This window comes from Elaeis guineensis, chromosome 14 (assembly GCF_000442705.2).
Source record: "Elaeis guineensis isolate ETL-2024a chromosome 14, EG11, whole genome shotgun sequence".
NCBI classification, from domain to species: Eukaryota; Viridiplantae; Streptophyta; class Magnoliopsida; order Arecales; family Arecaceae; genus Elaeis; species Elaeis guineensis.
The window spans coordinates 62,344,816-62,372,658 of NC_026006.2; the positions used below are offsets into that span (position 1 = coordinate 62,344,816).

Sequence of the window (27,843 nt, forward strand, 5' to 3'; positions counted from 1 at the left end):
AGCATAGATTTAACTGACTTATAATTCAATATTTATGGTAGTTGGATTATGAATTCTATGAAATTTTGGATCCAACCATCAAAATAAATCTTTGATAACGTAAATTCCCATCTTTCATGAATCTATTAACGTTGTAATGGTACTATCCATCTATGCATCATTGTCTTTGGATTCTTAGAAAGAGTGGTAGTTCTATAACCTAGCCTGCCGATCTTACTTACAACCAACCCACTTTAAGCAGGCTCGCCCATCTAAATTTTTTTATTAAATATATGAAATTCAGATTTAGACATGATACGTTTGATCTTTTTTTTGATCAATTTAATAATTAGATTAATTTATAACTCAATCATTTAATCCATTTAAGATCTATTTAACTTATATAAAATTTGCTGTTTAACTTGAATCAAACATAAATTGGTTAGGTAGCCCAAATACCTATTTAATAAGAACCTAAGGTTGAAACCTGTATCTTGGATCATTAATAAATGGATTAGTTCATATTGATAGAATTTTGACCTAACTCGTATCTGACCTGACCTGACCTTGGTCCCATCCATAAAAACGATGGTGAGCGTTGGCCTCCATGGCCTTTGGCCCCGCCGACTGCAACGGGGACCACTTGCATACAGCTACCATCCTAACCGGGGCGGTTACGAATTGCCTCACCTACGGCGCTACCGTCCCGCCCTGCCCTGCCGTCTGCCACCCCTCTCCTCCCCCACTTCCCTTCCTCCGCCACCGCCTCCTCCTCCGCCCGTCTGCGAGGAGGTCAAGCCCGCTCGCCACCCCTCTACCCGCCGGCGCCTACTCCGGTTCCGGAGCCAGAGCCGGAGCCGGAGCGCGTCCCTCCTTACGACCACGGAGCATAAGGAAGCTACAAGTCGGAACCCTACTTCCTGGATCTCTTCAGGTCCTGGCTCTTTTGGGAGGAAGGGCATTGGAACCCATGGGGACTGGTTTTGGGTTACCTCTTTAGGCATGCTCCGGGTACGGTTAGAAAAGGATTGGGGTCGATAGCTACGGGATTCCTATCTATGCTAACGAAAGGCAGGCAGTCAGTCAATTTTGGTGCAAGTTGAACCGTCACCGGCTCAAAGATTGGATTTTTGTGATGCCAACAGCAAGAAAGCTGACGTGAGTGTGAGCAGTGGATCAAGTTGTGATATTTTCGGAGTAATTTGATGGAATGGTCTGTGCTATGGTGTTTGGTTATGGTAATTTCTTAATTTGGATGTCTATAGTGGTCTTTGTGGAATGGGGAGAGGAGGGAGGAGACCTGTGATTTTGTGAATCCAACTTGTGCCTATGATAGGCACTACTACGACCAGCCTCTTTCCATTCAAGCGAGTCCCAGTCAGCAAGGATCTCTGAAGAGCAAATGTATCGGTATCAGGTGAATGCCGACATTACCTCTGCATTTTTTGTCACTATTTATACTTGCTTATTGGTATAATCTGGTGCTTCTGGAAGTTAATATTGTTTTTGCTCAATTTCTATAATATGTGCCTTTTGGATTTAGTATTCGTCATCGTATGATGAGCAGAATTATGTGACTAATTTGTCTGGAAGCCTGAACTGTGGTTATGAGAGGCACCACCATGAGTAGCTGCTACATGTTCGGATAAAGATGATTGAGCAAACTTGGTCTCGGAAATTGAGTTACCATGATGACTACCAGGAACCGGCATCTAAAGTCCAACTGGGTGAGTATGTGGTCTTCTCTGTGGATCCTATGTGGTTCAATTGTATAACGCTTGTTGGTATAATTTTCGTATATGTTGTCATGCTAATAAATCAATCTTGCTTGTACTTTGTCCATCCTTTGCTGTTTCATGAATGGCATTCTTCATCTTATAATGAATGAAGTGATGAGGACAATATATTTGGAGATCCAAACTGAGCATATGGAAGGCAGGACATGGGTTGTATCTTTTGCGTGAAAGAAGGATTCACCTTCCTCCGTGTGAACCCACCATTGGATTGGGCAATGGTCACTTCAACATTTGTGCGGGCAGATGAATGGAGTTTGGAGTGCTTTCAGATCTGTGCAGAGCGCGATCAAATGGTCTACATGGTGAAAGAAGATCAATCATTCTTTTGTGTGAAAGATACACCTTGAACTCATGGAAGAAATTTCTGAGCAGGCTGGTTATGATAAGCTCGAGCCTTTCAAACCATCATGGTCTAAAATTCTAGGTTACTATGAGTTCTATGAGGAGGTTTACAGTCCAGCTGGCATGCGAGGAACCTTGACCTTGCATGTGTATGCTTATTTCATATGTTTTATGGTGTACAATTTGACCCTTATTGTTTTAATTCAACCTTCAAGATGCTTTCAACTTTGTTTTATTCTCACACTTTACACTGCAAGTCTGGTGATATTAATCATGTTTACTAAGATATTATTTACAGCTATATTGAATAGGATTGCATGTTCTTGTTAAGTTAAGAAGAAGAAGAAGAAGACTTGTGTTTGTATTGCATTAATTTGCACTGACCAAGTTCCATCTTACAAGATTTTCCCCATGCATAAATGGTTATAGTTTATTTCAATTAGCATTCTTTCTTAACTGAATTGCTCTCATATTTGAGTTATCATGAGATTTGCATGGAACAGCATTCACAAACCCAACTTGGGTGAGAAGACAACCTTGCCTTATGAAGCTTATTTAATTGCCACCTGTACAAATTTGTTGGTAAAATTTGGTGTATTATGGAAAGCAAATAAATTATGCCGGCTTTGGTCTTCATCCTTTTTCTTTTTGGTTATTTGCATGTAGCATTATTTGTTGTTTGGTGAACAAGGATGAGGAAAATATCTTAGAAAATTTCAACAATGCTTATGAAAGGCGCTACCATGAGGCCTCCCTATGCACTCAGCTCGAGCCTTTCAAGCCGCAATGGTCACGGGATCCAAATAATTAATTATGACGTGTACGAGAAAGAAGTGCCTCTATAGTCTAACAGGGTGAGTATCCAATCTCAACTCTAAATGCAATATGCCTCGGAATTCAGTGTTGGAGTTTATGTTTAAATGCGTTTCTACCCTTATTAAATCTTCAATCATCATGAAGTTCCTTCCATCTATGCACTACCTTTTTATCATGTGGCAGATGACCCTTGTCCTTGTTAATTATTATGAACAGTTGACTTTGAAACATTGCCATTGGTGATTTACTTCAAGAAAAGAAGTTTTTTATTGCTACATTATCGTTTATTAACATTTGTCATTGGAGATAAATTTTTTCTTTTGTTAGACCTACGTAAGATCGGAAGATCCAATTTACATCACATTAGTTATTCAATTGTTCACCCTAAGCAACATTGGCTGAAAACTTCTTCCTGAGTAGCAAAGGTTAGCATGCTGGGATAATTTAGGCCTGAAATACTAAGAAATAAATGTTCTTCCTTAGAGAGAAATCTTATTTTCCCGACAAAATAAATGCGACCCCTTGAGTTGCTTGAAATGATAGCCTATGTCCAATTCATTGGTGACTGCTTTGTTCGTTAATGGATGAGATGCCAATGTTTCTAATTTTGAATGTGAGTTTTTCAGTCTTTCTTGAAGGAAAACAGATTACTTCTCAGAGACTTGTAGATTGAGATAAAGAGGGATGGTGAAGGAAGACTGACACAATTTGTTGATATTGGTGTGCTTTAGCTATAGGAAATATCAGTAATGGGTAAAAGATTGCATAATTGGTTTTATCTCAATTGATCAGTTTCTTCGGTCATCTTGCAGAAAGTTGCAGTGCAATAAACGTCACATGGTGAAAAACAAAAATGATTAGTGGAACCTTTGGGGAAGATGGTACATGGAACTTTCAGGGTAGCACCTAGTCGGTTTTGTCTAATACTGATCCAGAACAATGGAAGCTAACTAGAGCTTGGTCCTAGAAGTGTGTAACATTTCTAAATCATAAACCTTTTCTGACCCTATCTCCAATTCTTGCCACCACAAAGTTGAACGCACAGCTAAATCCCTTGCCTCAAATCCTTATTGCAACTCATTCAAATCCTGACCAAGAGTGCCTAATACCCTAACCCAACTGCCTACGATAGCCACTACACCCAAAAACAAGCAAGAAAGAAGAGATACATATTTTTTCATCCATATTACAACCTAACACTACCCACTATCTCATGTTGTTTTCCTTGATTGGCATTAAGTGACCACTCTCTCCTTGTCTACCTCCTTGTTGGTTTGCTTAGCCTTCATGTATTTTAATTGTGGTTGCAATCATTTTTTGCTTTTGTGTCTTTCTAGGAGGTTTTCCCTCTTTTGAAGGGAAAGCAGCAAGATAGTTGCTTTCAACCTACCAAATTCAAGGATAAAACAATAGCCTAAAGTTTCATTTAGTTACTTGGCTCTTATTTCTTCTCCCTAATGCGGGCATCACACTTCTTTCTCCAACTCTACTTTATCAAAATAATTGGGGTGCCAGTCATTACAAGCAATTTGGCATTTCTTGAATAATAAAGCAAACTATGATCAATCGGCATGTTGTTTGAAATGTCTACTTGCTTGCTGCTTTATATTTGCCCAGTAAGCAACTCGTGACATTTTTTTTGAAAAGTCGTGAGCGATGATCTGCTTTTAGTTGTGGAAAAAGAGGAGGTTCACCATGGAGCAGGGAAAGTATGGCACTTGAGTGGCATGAAATGCTTGTTGACCTGTTGATTGCGATTTATGTCACAATGGCTGTTGTTTGTGTTGCTGTGTGAGCCCAGTGCTTAGCTAGAAGTTAATGTTGGCTAATGGCAATGCTCAAGGATTGTAGGGCCTAGTGCCCAATGTAGGTGGGGTGTTGTAATTAAAGTGATGTTGGACCATGTGGGGCGGCATGTGGCTGACCAGGTGAAACTTGGGTTTTGTTGACAGAAGTTGATTGCCTATTTCATCCACGCCGATTGCTTAGCTCATCTAGGTGGTGATAGGCTGGGCTTGGTTTCTATGAGCTCGTTAGAGAATCTCCTGCCAAAAAAGAAGCTCTGCACCCATCTCTAGTTGATCAAATTGGTATCTTTTTCCTTTGTTCTTTTGATAAATTTGAGCTGCATGTGTTCTTTGTCATTTCATGTTGCTTCATAGTTGCATTATGCATGGATCGAGATGCTTTTTCGAAACCAATTTATTTTAAACTAGATCAAGGATTACAACTTTACAGGCAATGATTTTGTGTCAGTCTGCATCATACTCAGTTGTATGATACATCCCATGCTACATGCTTTCTGGGATAATATGAGGACTGCTTATTGGACTATTTATACTCACTCATATTAGCTTGCACCATAGTGTATTGTAGATTTGTAGTATACTGTTCTACTAGCTCATATCGGTTATTGTTGGGCTGAACTGGATGTTAGTACAATCTGACCTTCCAGAATTTGATTATTTCATTCAGGTGACTTTGTTGATTATTCACTCTCTGAAACCTGAAAATCTCTTCCAAGGTTTTGCTTCTTTAACACAGCATGATGTGAATTTATATTATATAGTAGTTAGATGTGTCATAGTATAAGATGTGTAGGTCAGATTTGTTTAATTGAGTAATAATAGTGTTTAAGTTCTTTTTCTCAAAAAACAATGTTTCAGTTCTGACTACATGCCTACTTCCCCAATGCAAACAAGACATTTTCCCTTGTGTATCTTAGTGTGCTTGTTACATTATTTGGACATTATTAAACCTTGGTGTGTTATGCGTATGCACATCATGTTGGCCTTTGAGGTCTTGACTGGAACAGTGGAACGGACATGATGTGTGATACAATAATCCTTGTGAGACTGAAGAGGGATTAGTAAATTGGTCAAAGTTGCTCGACATGGTCAACCATATTCATAAAATTTATGGTGAAACATTATTCGTTAAAGTGATTCAGAATTTTTCATGCTAATGCCGGTTCCTAAATGCAAGAGAAAATATGTCAATATTTTTTTTGCTTTGAGTTAGGTGCAATCAACTGTCTAAATTAGCATCCTACTTGGCTTACTATTCTTTTGCATTATAAGGCCCATTTATGCGACATGCAACCTTCATGCTATCCACCTTATCCCTAAGTACCTCTTCCATCTTCAATATAGAGTCTGAATGATTTTGAAAGGTTATTATCAACTTTATTATATTTCTAACTGATAAACTGATTGTTAATGCTCACCTTTTGGCTAATGCAACTTGTAGATGAAGTAGACCATGGATAGACATCAGGGACCTTGATAGACGATGATCTGAAATCAGTTGCTTTGAAAGGCATATATTAAGTGGGTAGACTGTAGACAGATAGGAAAATGATTGATTTCCATAGTGAGATCCTTAAAAGTGATTATATTCTTTGTCTTGGATCTACATGTTTCAACAAGCCAACAGAATCAGAGCAAGGCTGTTGGTTGGGATAATTGCTTCAGTTATAGTTTGAGCTGCTGCATGCAGGTGATATTTGATGTGAGCTCTTCATGAGATGCAAGAATGTCGTGCACTAGATGAATGTGATGGGAATGCTGAGATGGACTGTGATAAAGTTAGAAGGGGCAAGTTAGAAAGTAGTATAGCTTAGGATGGTGCTAGTACAATCATGTGTATTTAAGTCTTAAGGAGGGCCATGTTCAGGGTCTTCTGAATTTAACTAAGATATGATGTGTTGAAAATAGGAGAGGAAGATCAGAAGACATCTGTATGCATGCTGGTAGATGGGATTTTAGAAAGGTGGTTACAGACAGGTGGCAGCGCTTAGATGCCATGATGTCTAACGTGACATGTAGGCATGACTATATCAAAGTCAACCACTATTACAGTGATTTCTTTTTAAGAGAAAAGATGGGGATCCCATCAAATTCATTAAGAGAATGAATCAAGAAAATACAAAGTGACTGGAGGTGGACATAACATAAAGCAAAACTGGACAATTCAAAAGGAGATGGATTGGGGAAATGAAAGACAGATTAGGGGTCTGTATTATGATGAAGTTGCTGGAGGGGTTTATTTGTGGGAGTGATTGCGAGAAATGCTTTATAAGGCAAGAACAGGGTTTTGGATGGATTTTGAGGAAGGAAGAAGTTAGAATATATAGTGTATTCTAGGAAACCTTGGGGACAGATGAAGCAAATGTTGATGTGGCACAATCTTGTGTGACAGTCTAAAAGGAAGCCCATGTTAAAGAGGATTTTGAATTTGGATAGAGGCCATAATAAATTGGAAAGAGAAGGGAAAGAGTTGGTAAATCTGCATTAAACAAAATTGTGTCAGGGATGTATGAAAGGTCAGCATTCACCAGTGATAGCCCTTGACAGCATTTATTGCTGGAAAAAGACGACAGTATTGGCTCTGAACAAGGGATATGTAAAAAGCCACGCTCAGATTAATGGAATAAACTTCTTAGAGATGATTTTTTCATCTGATATTTATTTGTGTAGAGTATGAGTACGTGGTTCATTTTGATGATTTACGTAGACTAATTATGACTTCTCCACTTTGTGGTTTTATAAACAGTTCTCTGTAGTTAGCTTTTATTGACATAACAGGAAAATATATTAATGATGCACATGAAAAAATTCTTCTGGATTTATTCTTGTTTTTGTTATTTGAAATTCATGCACATTTTTCTGTTATACCTCTCCTGCTTTATGGTGTATAAGGGCATATTTCTTTGGTTGCTTGGTATGACTGACTGTTTTCCGTCTTCAGAACATTTCACTATAGTGCCGATGCAATTCATGGATGGCTTCAATTAGTCATATGTCCTTGTTATAGGTGCAAAGCTTGTCTCTGGGTTTATATTTCTGATCTCTGAGTGCCTTTCTTGCTGCTTTAAATTGCCATCTATCACAGAATTATCATTTTCTTGTCATCTTAGCTAATATTTTGGAAACAAGATTGTTATATTTTTCAAATTTCATTTAAGTTGGTTAATATGTAGTCATTTTATTCCTGAATCCATTTATTTTCCTCTAACTTATCAAATCTACAGGGTAACAACTCTGAGAAAAATGGTATCCAGTTCTTTTTCCCCTTCTGAAGTACTCATTCTATGATGAGTAATGTCTACCTCATTGTAATTATCTTGATAATATTTACAATGATGAACAACATCTGCCTTGCTCTGCTCTTTGCAAAAATGCACACAAGCTTGAACAATAACATGATACTGTATTCTTGCACTGAAGCAATTTGTAGTCTAGTTAGAATGTGGTGTAATAGTAGTTATTGTAAGTAAATGTACATTTGGAGCTATTTTAATCATTCTTTCCTTAGTTTTATTGTGGTTTAGTTCAAGAGCATCTCCTTCCCTAAAATATCCCTTCATCACTAGAACAAATATCCAATCCATCAATCACTAAAACAAACATCCCTCTTTAATTTCGTAGCTTGTGCCCTTATCTACTTGATCTGAAGTTGAGTTCGTGTATGTTCTGTACCAAATCTTGGGAAAAGTTTGTAGACATACTCACATACTTGATGTCATTACCCATTCTTTCCCTCATGCCTATTCAACCCTGTTTCTGGTCAGCCCTAAATAACATCTAATGAGCCTTATAGCATACTTCCTGGGCACAGTGATGTCACATGCCAAGCGCTATGAGTTACCTTGTTGCTAGGCAACATGGTTTCATGGTTGAATCATCAAATGGTAGGTGGAAAAACATCCAGAACACCAGATTCAGATAGATTTTGACAAAAGAATTCATGTAGGTGGCATCTCATAGGCTTAAATGTGATTGCTAAGGTGAACCAAACCTGCTGCCCTCTTAAGCCTTAGCTTGTGGTTTTTTGTAGTTGGACCACAATATAGGATGTTGATAGTGTTTATAATTCTAGCAAAGTAAAGCTTCTTTTGATTGACATGGATTCTTTGATGCCAAACTATTTTATGCTCTTGGATTTGTCTGCAGCCCTTTGATAATGAGGTATTGAGAGAATCATGGGCCAAGCCAAGATGACACTTTAAACTGGGGCAGCAACCATGTATTAATCTAAGTTTGGTGCATGAGAACCATCATTATATCTGTTCCTCAGCCGTTGAGAAAAAGTTGGTACACTTTGCACCAACTAGTGGGAGGCTATTCCAGTCCCATGAATACTGTTCTTTACAAAACCAGCCATTATTGCCAGAGTGGGAAGTTTGGAAGTGGCATCAGCTGAGAATAGAACAAGGAAAAACTGTTCAAAATGGATTGGGCATATGCATTGTATCTCAAGAAATCTGTTTGAGAGGGTCAATTTCAGGTCTAGGAGAGGTAGTTAGGGGACCCAGGAAGAGCAATCTGGAGTCAAGGTAACTTCTAATTATGTCTGCTTAAATAACAATCGATAGCGAAGTGCATGAAGCTGGTGTTGTATCTCATGAACAGCATCATGCTGGAGCGGATCAGGATTTCTGAGAGTCAAAAAGAGAATCGAGATTAAAGGAGACTGGATTACCAACTTGCTAAGCTAGTAGAATTTCTTCATGGTTTTACAAGATATTTCGATTTAAATACCATCTTCTCTACATTTCATCATCTCAATGAAATGTTAATGACCTTTTTTCCTGTCTTTTTTTTTTAAAAAAAAAAATAGAGGCCATCAGGGATGATTAGTTTTGATTTTATAGATTTAAATTTTCATCAATGGCAATGTAGGATCCAGGGACTCCATCCTGAATTAACGGGACCACTTTTCATGCTTACATATCAATGTAATTGCTCTTATTGCTTCTCAATGTTGCTGCTATCATTATTGGCAAATAAAAAGGATGGTAGGGGAGTGCCTTCAATACTTGATGAAAAGGACCACCTAACACACCTCATTTCTTTGGGGATCTTTTGGTGGGTGGCATCCCAATCCCCTCGGTTTAATCAGAGAAATGTCTCTATCTCTGTTAGTTGTTCCACCGCTGGGATCATGGTCTGGATGGCTGAGTGCCTGCACTTTTCCCATTCCTTCTCTCCTAAGGAGAAAGCTAAGGACTGGTCCTGCAACCTTAAGCTTACAGAGATTGTGAGGAGTACTATAAAGTTGTACTCTAATTCTAATGGGAGCGTAGGTTGGTGCGTGCTGGTGTGGAAGTGTTTGAGAGGATGATCCACACCTTTGGGCCGGGTTGGATTTTAATTTGTTTATTGTAAGGAATACTCTGTTCAACGTTTGGAGGTCCAAAGTAAATGGCCCCTCGATTAGACATGTAGCCTTGTTTATTCGTGGCAAAAATAAACTTATGCCTGCAAGCATGTGTGCATGATTCATCCATATTATAGCATGCATGTCATGTACCATAGGAATATATTAGTGAGTGAGTGTGTGTGTGAGAGAGGGGGTTGATATGAATATCTATTGATATCGTAGTAGCAATTTTCTCTTAATTGTTAGGAATCTTTCTCGAGTTTCCTCTTATGCTAGATGATTCTATGTTTGTTGGTTATTAAATTAGTCAAGAATCATTTATTTGTTCATAGAATTTGTAATTTAAAATAAATTATGAATTACAAATAAATGATGTATCATGTTAGCAGTGCTCCTATTTTAACGTACTGTTTTTACTCTTCCATATTTCTTTCTAAATTAACAAACATACACAATTTATTTTTTACTTATTAGTTATCTGGATTATGCTGAAGTAGTTTTGCTAATCATTAATTGTCGGAATTGCCTTTGAAGTTTCATGAATTGTTAGAATATTTTTTTAATATTTTGAATCTCAGTCTCCAGTCAAATTATTCCAGAACGGTGAACTTTTAATCGTCATTGATGAAGCACCACACCAACGCACAGGTGAAATCATACAATATCTCCTACATACATTTTTAATGTCTTCAGATTTAGGAGATTGGAGCATCTTAAAAAGACCTTGGACCTTGGTAAAGGGCACCACCTGACAGACACAAAAGATATGGAAGGGCACAAGGCGCATACAGATGGAATCATAAGCTAAGAAAGCAAATACAAATGGAATTATAATACCTAAAAAGCAAGGCACCCCTAATCAGCTTAGCACTTCAAAGCATCATAGGCTGGTTATTTTAATGAGGTTATTTATTTTTTTAAAAAAAGCTAGTGGTGGGTGGGGCTGTGAGCTATTTTTGCTGGTTATTTAAAGGTAACTAGAGGCAGGCAGGAAAGTCCCACACATGGATGTTCATCATACTATGTACACCTCCCACATGATCTGATGATTCTGATTTGATCCCACTATATTTAATTGATTTGATCCCACTATATTTAATTGTGCAATTATTAAAGAGAAAGTTAGAGGAAGGGAAAGTTGGGAAGGAAGAGAAGAACAGCATTTTAAATAAACCAATTAGATCAAAGATTAAGGGGGGAGACAGGTGCCACAGGCCATGGTCACATCCATCTAAATGCCACCTCAGGATGGAAATGCGTTGTCTGCACTCAAGCTGGTTTTTACCCAGTAAAAAAATTGCAGCTTTCTCCACACAACCCCTCCTTCCAAGAGGAACAAAAAAAAAAAAAAAAAAAAGGGTGGGGAAAGCTCCAACAATTTCTGCCCATAGAGCTCGGGTTTGGTTCCCCTTCTCCCCCTCCATGAGTGCACTCTCTCTCTCTCTCTCTCTCATCTTTTCAAGTGTGGTGTTGTGTGCTCTAGTACAAAAAGGTGCCTGGAGGGATTCCACCTGCTACAAGAGATTAAGGAATAATCCTAAGACATATTGAGCCCTGCCTTTCTCCAACTTCTGAAAGTGTTATCACATAAATAGTTGCTTAATTGAGCTACTTGATATGTGATCACATTTTCTAATGACCAATTATATCCAGGATTGTTCAGAAAAGAAGACTCTTAATATAATCCCATATCCTCTGGCTTTAGTGGAGTGAGGTATGAGAATGGAACAAAACAAAGAGCCCTGCTTACCAACCTGCCCTTCAAGGCAGAAGCGGTCCAACAAATCTATGATTTTGCCAGTGTTTTGATATTTCTCAGGCTGTTGGATCTTAGCCTTGGTATCAAACTGATTGATTTGAGTGGTACAAGAAGTGGGGCCTTTTCTTCAGGGATTGCCATGTTCAGTGCATCTCACCTAGAGTAAGCATGGCACAAATTATCTTTGCATTGATGTAGTTACTGAGGTAATGGACAGGGAAGGTGTAGAGAACAGAGACTGACACAATCACATGGAGCTGAATCAGTGGTGAGGTTGGGTGGGGAGAGGGATGGTAGATTTAGTTTAATCATCACACCTTGGAGCGGAGCAGCATGTGGTACGTTTCCACTGCCCTCCTGATTTATTATGATATGATGTAAAATCTTTACAGAAAAGGAACAGTAACACATTAGACATGTAGGGCCTCCTTCCCATGCACTGCCAGGACTAGGAAGAGAGAGAGAGATTTCACCTTATGCTTTTTGAGAGAAGGGGGGGGGGGGGGGGGTACATAGATTTCACCTTATGGTTGAGATTGAGATACTTACAGAAAGCTGAAGGATTGGCTTTTTGAAGGGGCTCTGAAGCTTTTTGATTTTTTATCTTCCGAGTAGGGACTACAGCAGAGAAGAAAGGAAAGGATCAAAGGCATATAGTGAGAATGTAAAAAAGCATATAGGGAGAGGAGAGAGAAGCCAATCATGCTGGCAATTTGATTGTGCCCTGGTGGTGGGCTTCAGTCTCTATTTTCTTTTCAGTGCTGACCAAGACACTGTCTGCGCAAGGGACAAATGAGTGCTGTCATTGATGATGGCTCCACTGAGACAACTCTGTGGCTCCACAGGATAGAGGTTTAAACAAATAAATAGCCTTGCCATGAGGGTATTTATTCTAAGTTTGTGCATTAGCATTGATTTATGAGAAAAGCAAGTCCACTTCTAGTGTTCCTGCAGAACAATTCCAGGGTGGAACTTTGTGACCAAAAAAACTCATCAAATAACGTGTTTTCAGGCATCAACCTATTCTTTGAGCAGATCCAATGTGGTTTTTCTTCAACTTGGTTTCATCTGAATTTATCTTCCTTAATTACCCTTTAATACTAGGAAACTGAAGTGACATTAATGTAAGACAACTAAAAGTGACCATTGACACTCAAAACACAAGCATGTAATGTTTCGAAGAATTGGATCCAATCCTAGTCATAAAATTACCATGTTTTTTCTCAATCTATAGTCTAGGCTATATTGCTTCATTTAGGATAGAAGAGCTTATTCCAGATACTGAATGAGTCTTACATGAGGCCTACACTCCTCTACCAGACATGATCATATAGAAATCTTCGTTGTTAGGTAGCAGGGTGGGGATCAATCCAAACAAACCATCCCCGTAATATTTGTAAATGTCTCTTGTTATCCCTATCTCACTTTGTACATTGTTCTTTCAGGTGGCATGGTCCCCCTTTTCCTCAAAAAAAGAGGTAGGAGAGTAGGGATCAATCTTAGCTGGTCCAGTGAAAACTGGGGGGTTTCTTCGTTGGATTATCTACCACGGAGATGGATACTAACTCCCATGTGTCATGCACCGGCAAACAGCGAGACTTGCGGGGAGTCATTGTTTGGTGAGACCCACCTCATCTCACGAGACTAACCAACAACCCATTATAGTGAACATAGTGTTTTCTGGCAAACGCTGCAATGCAAACTTGGATAACAACAAGATGACTAGCATAAGGCCGGTATTGTAGGCAATGTATGACATGTTGCTTAAAGAGCTTGGACAAAGTGGTTCCCCAATTCTCAATCTCTCTTATCATTCAACATAAACCATAAGCATGGTCCCATCAATTTTAATTAGGCTCATTTGCCATTAAATATAATCAAATTGAGCAAATCATGGAGATGTATGCATCCATCACATTATAATTTATATTTGGGATACGCTGTAAGCTATTCTAGCTCATTTAAATACTAAGAGACCGAATTACATTAATTGATTGATCTCAGGAATAAAAAAATTGTGTTTGCATAAAATAAGTTCTTGAGCTTATGACCTTTAATTCAACCTGTAAAAGGCCAGAGCTGACCTTTTCAGTGTAATTCTTTAAATCCAAGATTACAATTTTATAGTTTGGATAATGTGACATGTTGATATACATTTCATGGAATGAACTACTGAAGAAAAATCGGACCAACCGATAAATGTCAGGCTTTTTATGTAGCTAGGTAGGTCGGTAGCTGGATGGATGCAAGTCCTCTAAATATCTGACTAGCCTTGTGTGCTATTATAAAGTCTTTATAGATATGATTTGGAACTGGATAAGAATTTTTCTGATCGCTTGTATGGGAGCACAATTTATGTTGGTTACATTTAAGCAGAGTGGATGTCCTGTAAGATAGAGAGCATAGTGGTGTATTGGGAAGAGAACTAATAGAAGTGGTTTTGTGGGCTCAAGAGAGGTTGTGGAAAAGTTCTGATTTGAAGCACTGTGCTGTCAACTTTTTATTATCTTTATTCATTTGGCATTATATACCTACCATGTTAAGTAAAGCAAAGCATGTCAAAAAAATTTTTGGTGCGTGTGGAAAATTTGTTCATTCATGTAAATTTAGCACCATGCTCTCCAAATCTCTCCTCATGAGATAGGTCCATTGTATAGTGTAGATATTTTGATGCAATTACATGACAAACTTTGAGATTTGTATGCAGAACACGATCTCTTCCAAATGCATTTGGGAACAGCCTTGCTTGTATCATGCTTCAAGGACAACTCTTAAAGTTCGATGCAGTGGACTTAACCCATCCAATCCCTACTCTTCCTGGTCAAACAGAGTCCAGGCCAGTGTTTCCTAAATCCAAGCATCTTATTATACTCCTAATTATTAGTGGAGAAGTTTATTAGCCCAAGTGGTGAGACAAAGATTGGAACCCGCCGAAGCACAATTACTGTTGTCTGAAAGCGAAATGTTTGATAATTCCTTATGCTTGACAAAGACATTTCTGCTCTATAAAGGTAGTCCTCCTGGATACTTCCAGCACAAAAACCACAACCACCACAGCAATAGCAGCATCTAACTTTGGTCTTCAAAAGCGGCTGTTTCTACTCATTGCAGGTCCCTATCATTTCCTTATAACCACATACTTGAATGAGTGAGTGCATGTGTTAAATATTAACATTTGTGAGAACTTTGGGTTTGAAACAACCACTGACTAAAGCTTCTCATAATAAGTTATACATAAAGTTGTAGACCAATCTCAATCTGAGATTAGTTTTAGATAAGCCTGTTTTTGGTGTCAGCTGGTAGTGTTATCATTAAAATAAATGAGGTGTCTTAGTCGAACGCTAGTAAAAAGAGTTTGTCTCTGATAGGAGTCTTTTGGGACCTTCCACCCGTTCTCCTCCCGTTTCCAAACCAAACAACTTGTCCTTCTCTGATAGGGTGTGATGCTTTTTAGGCTTCGGGCCCCACTCTTCTAGGTCTACGGTGGAGTTGGGTTCTGGCCGGTTCAGGTTGCCCTCGGTGAGACCATGAGGCTGACCTACTGACCCAAGTTTTGGATTCAGAGCTAGCTCTTGGATGTTATGACTAAGTTGATCCATTAGTCCAACTAGGGTTGGACGAATTATGACTGCAAGCTTTGAGGCATTGAATGAATGGCTTCTTACATGGTATTAATGGGCAAGATTTAAGGCTGTCTCATAACATTGACCTAAGATCTTTTGTGGTGTACTGTTACTATTAGAACATGGATGGTCATCAAACAAGATGATCTTATATATCATATGATGCATCTTATTTAATGATCATCTATCTTCGTCATTAAGTACTACATAGTACTTTACGATGCAAACTGCACACCACAAACATCCATGCTCATATTGATTTATTATAACAACAACTATAATAATAACTCGAAACTCTCTCCAATATCTAATAGAGAATGATATGTGTAATGCATATGATTGTAAAAACTTAAAAATATAGAAGGCATTGAGTTTCACCAATGAACTCTCCTCTAGTATTTGCATTACATATAAAATAATATTTATTATTATATTATTTTATAGTGATTATAATATGAATAATTATTAATGTTCAAAATTTTTAGGCTCATTCGGACGAAGTAATCTTTTCTAATTAAAATTAAATTAAAAATAAAATCTCTACAATGAGAGAATTGAATAACATCATTATTCTTCGTTACCATGTGTTATTTTCCCTATCATGGCAAATAATAATTGCAGACATTGTTTTATATCCAAGCAAACCAGGTCAATGTTTGAACTTGGAAAATAAGGTAAATTTTAACATTTTCAATGTTTATCTTCATAAAAATAGTTAAATTTTTTTTTTGGTACAGAAAAGGAAGTTGGAGAGGAGTAATCTGGTGCAACTACCTTCTCTAGGCATGACCAGAGGTCCTATTCTCGCTAGAAAATGTTTAACTCGAAATCGAATTTGGATGATTGGACGGTGTTCTTCCTATCATATGAACAAATCAATTGGATAAATACATAATTTCAGCACCATTAAGGGTCAGAGGATCAGCTACCACTTTTAGATCTCGTGTTCAGTTCGTTAGGAGACGTTTTCTTTCGGTTATTCACATTCTAATATTTAATCAAAGTTTGATTTTTATCATGGTTCGAATCTGAATCGTTTGATTGAAAATAAATGATCCATTTAGATTGATACTTTTGCGGCAGTTAAAAATTATTTTACAATGAATTTCACGATCAGTATTTTTTTTTTAAATTTCTTGTTATTTTTGTTATAACAGCCAATAACGGCAGTCATTATTTTACTCCAATAATGGAAAAGGTCTCCATTGTTTGATGTCGGTACGGTATATGATTAAAAGTTGAAACTTTGTTACCGGGATATAGAAGTGAGGTTACCGAGAGTGCTTGGACCCAAGGAAAGCATTGTTGTAGCATGACGGGATGAGACATCGCGGCTTTAGATTTGATTTGAAATGGCAAGCAGGACACTGTTAGATTCTGCCTTCTTAAAACGGTCTAATCGATCTCCTCCTCGCTTTTGTATGGAGCCAATCAACAAAAGTTTCCTTAGCACCAGCTTGCTGTGCTTTCCACCAACTCAACGATGGATCAATCCAATCACAAATCAACACACACACGCACAAAGATAAAACAAAAAAAATTAAAAAGGAACGCAGCAATATGGGTGTGTTGGCTTGTAGGTGAATTGCTCCACAACTCAATGATGGAACTGATCCAACTAAAAATTTAACTAAATGCTTCACCCCCAAATCTCCTCTAACTGTTCCTCGTTGTTCATAGTCATGAGCATGTGAGTAGTGGGCATACAATGTTTCAATGGCACTGTTGGTATAACGACCCATTTCTGTTATTTGTTGGTGTAACAGGAAATAGATTTATTATTTGTCTGACCCAATCTCAAAGCGGATATCATGCTCCAGTCATATTGCTGTTTGGGATATGTATTGTCATATTACTGTTGTTTTCCTTGAATTGATTGAAGATGCACATATGATTATTTTTTAAGCAAATACTAAAAAGAATATGAACTTTTTATATGATCAATGAAAGTAGATCAATGAGAAACTTTAGTTTTGCTATTGAGAGAAAAATGGTCCCCTTAAAACCCTGGGATGAAGGTATCCACCAAAGTTAAAAGTTGCTATGTATTCAAAGTTTTTTTTTTTACCATGCAGCCAAATTCAAGTTCACCCTTTTTCATACTAGTTTCCATTCTTGGAACATGATTAGAGAGATTTGGAGAATGCCGCTTCATGGTAATGCGAGATATCGGATAACCAGGAGGTTTGAGTTGGCGAGGCACAGGCTCATCTGGTGGAACTGCCTTAAGGTTGGGGATATCTTCAGGCGAATCGAGGGAGTAGAGACGGATATTGTAGAGCTTTAAAGGAGAGAGGGTCAGGAGGGCAAACTCCAGGAGCCTAACCTGAAGAAGCTTCTTCATAAGCTCTCTATGTACCATGCTCTACTGAGATAGCAGAAAATACTATAGAGGTAAAAATCTAAGGTGTAGTGGATCAAGGAGGATAACCAAAACATCAGATTTTTTCATCAGTCAATGATGATCCGGAGGTCTACCAACCACATAAGATAGCTCAGGGAGAATAACGGTAGGATAGTGGAGGACAGGGATGAGATTAGGGACCAGATTCTATAGTTTTCCAGATCCCATTGGACTGCTCCTTTAGGTGAGGATCTCCTGTTCAGGAGTCTTAGCCTATGTGCAGCATTACAAATGAGGAAAACGAGGCTCTGACTCATCTTGTGTCTGCAGAAGAGTTGCGAGGGTTCTCTAGTCTCTGAGAGAGGATAAAGTCCTAGGGTCAGATGGTTTTCCTCCTCTCTTCTTCCGCCGATATTAGACTATCGTTGGTGGACAGTTAGTTGAGGCGGAGTAGGTAGGTTTTGAGTCCAGAGGCATTCCTATGGATTGAAAGAAGATACTGATTATCCTCATTCCGAAGAGACCTGATTATCCTCCTCCTGAAGAGGCTTGAGTTGGCGAGGCACAAGCTCATCTGGTGGAATTGCCTTGAGGTTGGAGACATCTTCAGGCGGATCGAGGAGGTAGAGATGGACATTATGGAGCTTCAAAGGAGAGAGGATTAGAAAGGAGATTTCAGGAGCCCGATCTGAGGAAGCTTCACCATAAACTCTCTGTGTACTATTTTCTATTGAGATAGCAGGAAACACTATGGAGATAAAAATCTAGGATGTAGTGGATCAACGAGCATGACTGAAATATCAGATTCTTTCATCAGTCGATAATGATTCAGAGATCTACCAACCACATAAGATAGCTTAGGGAGAATGACGATTGGATGGTGGAGGATAGGGATCAGATTAGGGATCAGATTCTACAGTTCTTTAGATCTCGCTGGACTGCTCCCTTAGGTGAGGATGCCCCTGTTCAAAGGTCTCCACCTATGTGCAGTATTACAGATGAGGAGAATGAGGCTCTGACTCATCCTGTGTTTGCAGAAGAGGTGTGGGGGGCTCTCTGATCTCTCGAAAATGATAAAGCCCTGGGGCCAGATGGATTTTCTCCTCTCTTCTTCCATCGATATTAGACCATTATTGGCAGAGAGTTAGTTGAGGCAGTGTAGGTGGTTTTTGAGTCTAAAGGCATTCTTGTGGATTGAAAGAAGATGCTAATTATCCTCATCTCGAAGAGACCTGATGTATCAGCCTCGAGATATTTTAGATTGATCAGTCTTTACATCACTTTTTATAAAGTGTGTGCAAGAATTTTAGTTGGACGACTGAAGCTGATTGTCTTTGCTTGATTAGTCTGGAATAGGATGCTTTTGTTAGTGACCGTTGCACCACTGACAATATCTTGCTCGTCTAGGAGTTTATGCATGGCCTGCAGTATGCCTCCGTTCGTCGAAGCGTGGCGATCATGCTAGACATGGAGTGAGCCTACGATCGAATGACTTGATGGTTTTTGCATCGGACACTCCATGAGTTCGACTTCCAAAACAGATGGGTTAATTGGATCATGAATTGTGTGAAGATCCCAAGCTTTGCTATTTTGATTAATGGTGCTCCAACATACTTCTTTCATTTAACGGACGGACTTTGCCAAGGGTGCCCTCTCTCTCCTACTTATTTATTTTATGCGCTAACACTTTGTCTCATACTCTTCGGACGGTGGTTCAGGAGGTAATGCTGGAACCCTACTGGCCTGCCTATAAGACCTAGCTGCTTTAGCATCTTCTCTTCGTAGGTGACTGCCTGCTCATTGGTCGAATTTCGATTCGAAATGCGAGGTGCTTCGCGACTATTGTTGAGGCCTACTATCAAACTTTTGGCTAGATGGTGAATTTCCAGAAGTATACTATTACCCTCAGCCCCAAAATAAAGGTCTAGGTGAAGTAGGCGGTCAGAGATAGACTGGGGATTCCTGAGCAGACCAAAACCTTGACATATCTGGGGATTTCTATCATGGGGTGGAGACTTCGGAGGGTTGATTGTATGTCCATGAAGCAGTGGATTCGGGATCGCCTTGAGGTTTTTTTTGGCAAGCCAACATCCTCTCTATGTCGGTCTACCTTCTAGCAAATACTATTATACTGTGTGTTTTCCTTAGAGACCTAGAGCAGTAGTTTCGAAATTTTCTATGAGGATCTAGATAAGGCAGTCAGGGGTTTCACTTGCTCTCCTGGGAGATGGTTTGCCAGTCTGTATGAGATGGAGGTCTGGGAATTCAGTCCCTACTGGTTAAGAGGGAGGCTATGACTTTCAGACAGGCTACAAGATTCTTTATCTAGCTTGATTGCTTGTGGAGCAGGGTCATAAAGGCTTGATATAAGACTTGGAGCTAGAGGTCTGAGATCCGGATTGATCAGGGTTGCTCCTTCATATGAAGGGAGATTTGTGTCCACAGCCCGATGATGATGGTTCAGGTTAGATGGCAGATTGAAGATGAACATTCGGTTGATGTGAACCAGGATTTTTGGCTTTTCATCTTGCCCCTCTCACATAGGCCAACCTATATCAACACGGATGTGGACTATCACATACAAGTCTGCGATTTGATCACTGTGGATGGCAGGGGTTGGAGGACTCAGAATATCACCCATCTTTTCGATGACCTGCTGGCGAATAGAATTCTTTTCATCCCAATTTTTATCTTTTGGAGCCATCACTTGAGAGTATGGGGCCGATCTTGCTGTCCTAAGATTCTTCTCAGGAACCTCATCGTGATGAGTAGGTCAGTACCTGAGAGGAGGATCGAGATTGCTTGGATCTGGCACACGGTTGTCCACTTGAGGGTTAGACTTTTCTTCTAGAAGGTAGCTTGAGATCGACTGCTGACTCGGATACTTCTCAAAGATAGAGGCATGGAGCTTTCGGTTGTCTATCTAATTTGCAGGCTAGAGACGAGTCGATGAAACATGCCCTGTTACGTTGCTTGAGGGCATGCTTGATTTGGAGCATGGTTGGTGGCTATCCTTGGAGCATTGATGGTGGCCCTTGACTTTCGTCCTTCCTAGATGCGGTCCACCAAAGTATAATCGAGGGCTCGCCCTATGGCACTAGGTGGGCATACATTGCCTATCAGATCTGATTGTCCAAGAACAATCTAGTTTTCGAAGTTGAGATTGTTCGTGTGCAACGAGTATTGGAGAGAGCTTATTGCTTAGCTGAGGAGTTCTATCGCTTTGACATTACTGCCATGTCCCTTATCGCTCTGAGTTCCTGGGACTCTCTTGCTATGTTGTAGCGATCCGGAGGGTTCTTTTAATTTTCTGAGAGCTCCCACCTTCAGAGTTTGTCAAGGTCAATTTTGATGGTAGTATTTAAGGATGGCGGGGTTGGTGCAGGCTATATCATCTGGGGCTCGGATGCTAGACTTTTGGCTGCTGGGGGCTCTTATCTCTTCGAGCTATTTGTTCCTTGAGCGAAGCTCTATGCTATTTAGGCAGGCATCACCTGCACGAGAAATGAGCTGCGAGCGGAGAGGATATTTGTTGAAGACGACTCTACCATCGTCATTAGATGGATCTGAGATGAGATGAAGTATTTGAAGGTTCATCCTCTGTTCCATGATATCTGGAGGTTCCTTCATCATTCTACTATAACGTCTGTCCGATAAATATTCTGGAGGTGAATAGTGCTGTGGATTGAGTTATATTTTTTTGTTACCGAATATATTAGAGATTGGATCTGATGTTAAGACGATGATTGTTTTTGGATCGTATGAGATATTTTATATTCTGATTTTCTAGCATCGGAAGTTTAGGACGGTGCCACGGTCCGTTTGTAAAAAAACAAAAAATTCATGTAACAACGATTATAACCCAATGAAAAGATGGTTGAATATCCTGCTGATTTAAAATATATGAAAATTAAACATAAATCTTTAAAATATAAATAAATCAAACTAGCGAGTAAACCGGCCCATTACAAACTACGGGCTGCTAAATTAACATAACGGCTGTTACATCATCATAACGTGTGATATTTTAAACCATGATCATCCAAGAGTGAGAGAGGGCAGTGGGGCAGGGGATGTGAGCGCATGGGGATCAAATCCGTGCGGTTGTGGGAACGGGGATGGTGACCACACCGCCCATGTGAGGCTCTGAAACCACAGCGTACCTTTCCCCGCGCTTTAAAGCCGAGTCGTCCCCTTCACCGTCTGACCCCACGAGTCGCTCCAATCTCATCCCAAACACGCCACGCGGTACAAAAACTCCCCATGTGTACCACCGTACACACGATGAACCCGAGCCCTCCCCTGCGTCGCACCCCAAAGGATGCAGTAAAAGCTGAGAAGGAAAAAATAAAAAAAAAATAACCGTAGGCACAGTTTAATTCTATCCACAAAGATACGAAAGCCCCAGAGACTGCAGGGGCCCATGATGGTGAAATGAGAAAAAGTTGGTGATCCAGCGGAACATTCACCACCCTCCATCATCTATCTATGACCATCCGAAAGGGAAGGTGAAATGAGCACGAGAGAGAGAGGGAGAGGGAGATCCACGGTTAGATCTCTCTGAAGCCATTCAAATCCCCGTGATGGGTACTTGGAGAATACCATTAAGTCTTCTCTTATCTTTTGTTTGGCTCTTGAGTTTTGAATCTTGACCCCTTAAATTTAATATTAAAGAAAAGAATATGTCACGTTTTGGAGTTATGGTGGTGCGTGAACTGTGATAGAGTATGTTATCAATCTAGATGATATTATTATAAAAAATTATTATCGCCGTGAAAGAGCTGCAGCAACAACAACAGTACAGCAATAAAGAGGACAAAAGAAGGGGGCGAGTGGAGGGGTCAAGACCGGAATCCAAATCATAGCTTAGGGAAAAGGGTAGGGTGAGAGAAGGAAAAGCCCAATTAACCCAAACCTGGCCTCCAGTTGGAGAAAAGAAGAGAGAGAAAGAGGAGCGAGCTTTCTGGCGTAGGGGAGAACGTGCCCTATTTGAGCAGATCTAGGTCTATCCATGCACTCGCCCACCCTCTCCTGCTTCAAAACGACGAAGGTAGGGAGGAGGAGAGAGAGAGGTCATAACTCATAAGAATCCTCGCCAAACCATGCCGGACAAAACTATAACGGAGACAAAAGAGGGCTGGATATATTGATAGGCCGTTGCCGGTGACTCGCAGCTTTCTATCCTTGGGAATGGAGTCGGTCAATAGTAGCTCAGTGATGCACTGTTCTTCTGAGAGTAAAAGGGAGAAGGAAGGGAAAGAAGAGAACTCTCTTCTCCAAGAGCCATAGCAAGCAGCAGCTTTGTAGTATCTCTTCTTTATTAGGCAAACAAAGCTCAAGGTAACAAACACAACCACAAGCACAAGCAGTAGTACTATTTATTTGAGGAGAAGGGGATAAGGTTTTGGCCTTCTGGCATTTTTTTTTTTTTCCCTTTTTCTTTCCCACCCTTTTTCTCCACCCAACTGCCTTTTAATGGCAGCAGTAGAAGGGGAGTAAGTGTCAGCTACTCTTCCTCGTCTTCTTCCTATCTTTTAACACACCCTTCACGCTTTCCTCTTTACCTTTTTTTCCTCTCTTTCTTCTTTTTCTTTAGCCAGTGCAGTCTCAGTTAAAAGAAAAAATTAAAAAGAAAGAAAAGAAACAAAGAGTGGAGGAGAAAGAAAGAGGAAGGAAGACAAGAAGAGGAAGGATCTTTTTTTGTTCTAAAACTGGCGGTGATTCCATGGACTCCTACGAGGCGACGAGGATCGTGTTCTCGAGGATCCAGAGCTTGGACCCGGAGAACGCTGCCAAGATCATGGGGCTTCTCTTGATCCAGGACCACGGCGAGAAGGAGATGATCCGCCTCGCCTTCGGCCCCGAGGCCCTCGTCCACTCCGTCGTCCTCAAGGCCCGCAAGGACCTCGGCCTCCTCCCCTCCTCCACCCCCTCCGCCGCCTCCCCGTGCCCCTTCCTCCTCGCCCGCCAGAACTCCTCCTCCCGCCTCGGCCTCGCCCCGCCGCCGCCGCTCTCCATATCCTCCCCCTCCTCCTGGGCTCCGCCACCCGTCTTCTCCCGGACCAGCAGCAACGGCGCTGGCAGCGCTCTCAACGGCTCCGCGGACGACGCCCTCCAGAACCCCACAGACGAGCTCGTGAGCCCAAGTAACCCGGCCATCGCCGGCTCGCCGTTCTTCGGCGGGCCAGACCTCATCGACGAGTTCCAGCTCCAGGACCAGCTCTCCTTCCTTAACGACGCTCAAGCCTCCTCCCCCATCCCCATCGGCCCAAAGTCCGCCACCGCCGGCGGCGACATCTTCTACCCGGACGTCGAGTCCCGGAGCCCGAGCGGCGACGGGAACGGGATGCTCTTCCCCTATGGCGTTGGCTGGGGAGCCAACGGCCATCACCGCCGGAGCTGGTCTGTCACCGACATCTGCCTCGGCGCCGAACCTGCCGGTGCCGGCTTCGGGTGGAAGCCCTGCCTCTACTTCGCACGGGGCTACTGCAAGAACGGCAGCGCCTGCCGGTTCCTCCACGGGCTGCCCGACGATACCCCCCCCTCGGCGGCGGCGGCGGTGGCTGGAGGTAATAAAATGGACGCTCTGGTCGAGCAGCAGTGCCAGGAGCTGCTGCTGAGGTCCAAGAGCCAGAGACTGGGCGGCGCCTCCCAGCTCACGGCCTCCGCCTTCCCCTACTCCCCCACCGGCTCCGTCCCGCCGTCTCCCTCCTCGTCGAGCAAATGCCTCAACTTCTTCTTACAGCAGCAGCAGCAGAGTGAGAGCCAAAGGTACGAACTTTTTTACTTCAGGGACTCCAATTTTAGCTTCTTAGTCGTGAATGGATCTAAACAAAGATACTGGCCTTCGAATTCCGACAGGGCAGCAGCTGCGGCGGCGCTGATGCTTGGGGGGGACGAGAGCCACAAGTTCATAGGTCGGTCTAGAATGGAAAGGAGCGACTTTTCCGGCATGGTGAATCCAGGATCGAGGCAGATCTACTTGACCTTCCCGGCCGACAGCACCTTCCGAGAAGAGGATGTCTCGAATTATTTCAGGTTGGAATTATTTTGCTGCTCAAAGTCTTCGAATTTATTACACTCTAAACTTAGTTCATGCCGGGCTAATCTTTGCTTCTTTTTGTCCCCTCTGGTTCCAAAATTTAAAGTATTTATGGGCCAGTTCAGGACGTGAGAATTCCATACCAGCAGAAGAGGATGTTTGGGTTCGTAACCTTCGTCTACCCGGAAACAGTGAAGCTGATCCTGGCCAAAGGGAACCCCCACTTCGTGTGCGACGCCCGGGTCCTCGTCAAGCCCTACAAGGAGAAGGGAAAAGTCCCCGACAAGTACAGGCATCACTCCTTCCCCCACCTTCCCCTTTGATTCAAAAACTCCTAGCTTTCTTGAGTAGCTTTTGTTTCCTTAGTCTTCTCTAATTCTGATCCTCTCTGGCCGCAGGAAGCAGCAGCAGGGCGAGAGGGGGGATTTCTCTGGCTGTACTACCCCTACTGGCCTCGACTCCAGAGACCCCTATGACCTGCAGCAGCTCGGTTAGTACCTCTCTACACTCCATTTCAACATCTAAACAAAGTTTTCTTTCTTTTTTCTTCCTTTCCATAGTTAATTTACTGAAGTGCAGTGGATTGGAGAGCAGGAGCAAGGATGCTGTACAACAGCAACAGCAGCCAGGAGTTGTTACTTAGGAGGAAACTAGAAGTGCAGCAGCAAGAAGCGGAGCTGCAGCAGGCTATTGAACTCCAAAACAGGCGATTCATGGGCCTCCACCTCCTCGATCTGAAAACCCGAAGTCTCTCCTCCTCCATGGCCACCTCCACCACCATTTCCACCCCTCCAACCATCACCATTCCTTCTCTGGATTCCAGGAGCAATGGTGGAAGCCGGGAAGACTCCCCATCAGAAGGTATGGGTTAATTAAGTTAATCACCTGGTTGTGAATGTGATGCATGGATTAGTTACGAGTGGCATTAAGTGGTTCTATTGTTGTGATATACTTTGGGAGCATGGTGGAGTTAATGAGGGGGTATAATTTTTTCCTTATAGACAGTAAAAGCTCCTGCGCCACGGCTGGCACGGCCCCAGACCTCAAGGGAAACAGTTCTTCCCACGGCCTTTTTCGCCAGACGCCTGTCAACCCTGCCCACAAGGAGGAATCTCCCGGTGAGGCGCGCCCCAAAGATGATAACGATTTCCAAGGAAGGTATTAAAAATCTTCAATAAACCAACGGCCCCCCCTCCCCCCATTCGCTGTTTGTTTATTATTGCTCTCACTTTTCTCTCTTTTTCCTCGAACTCATCATTTCTTTTTCCTCCTCCTCCTCTCTCTCTCTCTCTCTCTCTCTCTCCCCCTCCACTGTTCACTAGCAAAAAAGGTTCTTCTAGCATTATTAATGCTGGGGAATCTCCTTTTTGTTTTGCATTTTTGTGTTTCTTTTTGTGTAACGGGTTCCATCTTTTGTTTCTTTGACAACGTTGTGGCAGTGTGGAGCATAACCTGCCGGATAGTCCCTTTGCTTCGCCCACCAGGTCTTCGTTTACGCTCGAGTCCGCCGCCGCCGCCGGCGAAGCTGATAACGTGGCGGCCTCCGCCGCTGCGACGGCTTCCTGCAATGGCACCAACAGCAGCAGCAATAGCCATCTCATCACCTCCACGCTTCTGCCGACTACTTCTACACTGGACATGACCTCCTTCAAATCTTGCTTCTTTCAGATGCCCAAGTAAATTACTTCTTCTAGTATTTTGTCTTGGATTCATGTCAATGTGTGCTTCTTTTCTTGAAGTAAATCGAAGCTAAAATGCTCTATTCGACTAGGTTCTCATCCGGTCATGGAGCGATCGGAATGTAAAGTGAGCCAGCCTCCCCAAATTAAAGTGAGTAGCGATCCTAACACCCAAATGATGCAAGTTTATAGCTAGCTCTCCAATTCATTGCTTGTTTACTTGGTTGCAGGAAGGAAAAGTGATAGTGGAAAGATTATAGGAAAAGAGAAGTTGCAGTCAAGATAGATAGTGTTTCAAGGTTTATAGGTTTTTGTTTTATAGCTTTTTTCTAAGTTGTAAGCTATAGATTGACTGGCCTCTACTGCCTCCCCAAGCCCATCAGTGCCATAGCATAATGCAGCTACTTGCAAGAAAGGAAACAAGGATAGGGGTGATAAGGAGGAAGATAGGGCATGGAAATGAACAACTCAGTCGTCAGAAATCAATCAATCAATCAGACTACCACCAATGCAGCATTACTGAAAGCCTACTAGTTTCTACTACGTACCTACTGCTGCTGCTGCTGCTGCTGGCGCTAGTGCAAGCAAGCTAGCTACGTAGCCATCATCTACCAGCCATCAGATACTTAACATTTGAATACGGAGTACAGACACCAAACAGATGAGAACAAGACAGGACAGGAAAACAGGAGCCAGACTGATTTCCGAAAGGATAGCCAAGCAAAACACAGGAAAGGACCACGCCTAGCGGAGGAGAAGTTTAAGGATTAGAGAGTAACGGTTTCATCATCGCCATGAAGGTTGTCATCATCCTCCTCCTGTGTCGTCTCTTCTCCCCCCCTTTCCAATTGGCTTTTTTACCATTTACCATCATCTCTTTTTTTTTTTCCTTTTTTAAATCTACTGTAGGTGACAATGATAAAAGAGAAAGTTAAAAAAATCAATAATTTCAACTTCTTTCTTCACTTGTGTGGACGTAGCATCTATAGTTTTAGTCTCCTGTCCACCCATGCCTGTAGTTCTCTCGTCTCTTTAGTATTCTGTGCATGGCCTTTGGATGGAAACTCCTATTTCCTTTCTCTCTCTTACCCCCACCCCTCATTCTTCTTTTGGGTGGATGCACCGCAAACAGCAACAAGAAGAAACTCCAATGGTTGGGTTAGAGTGGCGTGAGCCGCGCACTCTGTGGAGTGGAAATGCTCTATACGAGAATGCTCCTTATGATATTGCTATTGGTAACGCTATCTTGGCACTTTTTTGAGGGTTCTGTGACGTCCCGTCTGAACCATCTTATAGATT

At 41.5% G+C, this 27,843-nt stretch overlaps 1 protein-coding gene and 1 pseudogene across 5 annotated transcripts; both read left to right on the forward strand.

The window, feature by feature from the left end:
* Nucleotides 1-586: 586 nt before the first annotated feature.
* Nucleotides 587-14,557, forward strand: LOC105057377 (uncharacterized; annotated as a pseudogene).
* Nucleotides 14,558-22,660: 8,103 nt separating this feature from the next.
* LOC105057255 (zinc finger CCCH domain-containing protein 53-like) lies at nt 22,661-27,509 on the forward strand. Of its 5 annotated transcripts, XM_073248357.1 has the most exons (10): nt 22,663-23,163; nt 23,420-24,594; nt 24,685-24,861; nt 24,972-25,157; nt 25,264-25,355; nt 25,445-25,726; nt 25,867-26,023; nt 26,305-26,541; nt 26,637-26,695; nt 26,775-27,509. In XM_073248357.1, exons 2-9 carry the CDS (start codon nt 23,549-23,551, stop codon nt 26,668-26,670), a joined length of 2,211 nt encoding a protein of 736 aa, XP_073104458.1. In that variant the 5' UTR covers nt 22,663-23,163; nt 23,420-23,548; the 3' UTR covers nt 26,671-26,695; nt 26,775-27,509. The 5 variants fall into 5 exon arrangements, with proteins under 5 accessions (XP_073104459.1, XP_073104461.1, XP_073104458.1 ...); XM_073248358.1 differs by having other exon boundaries at nt 22,661-24,594; nt 24,972-25,151; XM_073248360.1 differs by having other exon boundaries at nt 22,661-24,594; nt 24,972-25,151; nt 25,460-25,726.
* Nucleotides 27,510-27,843: the final 334 nt, after the last annotated feature.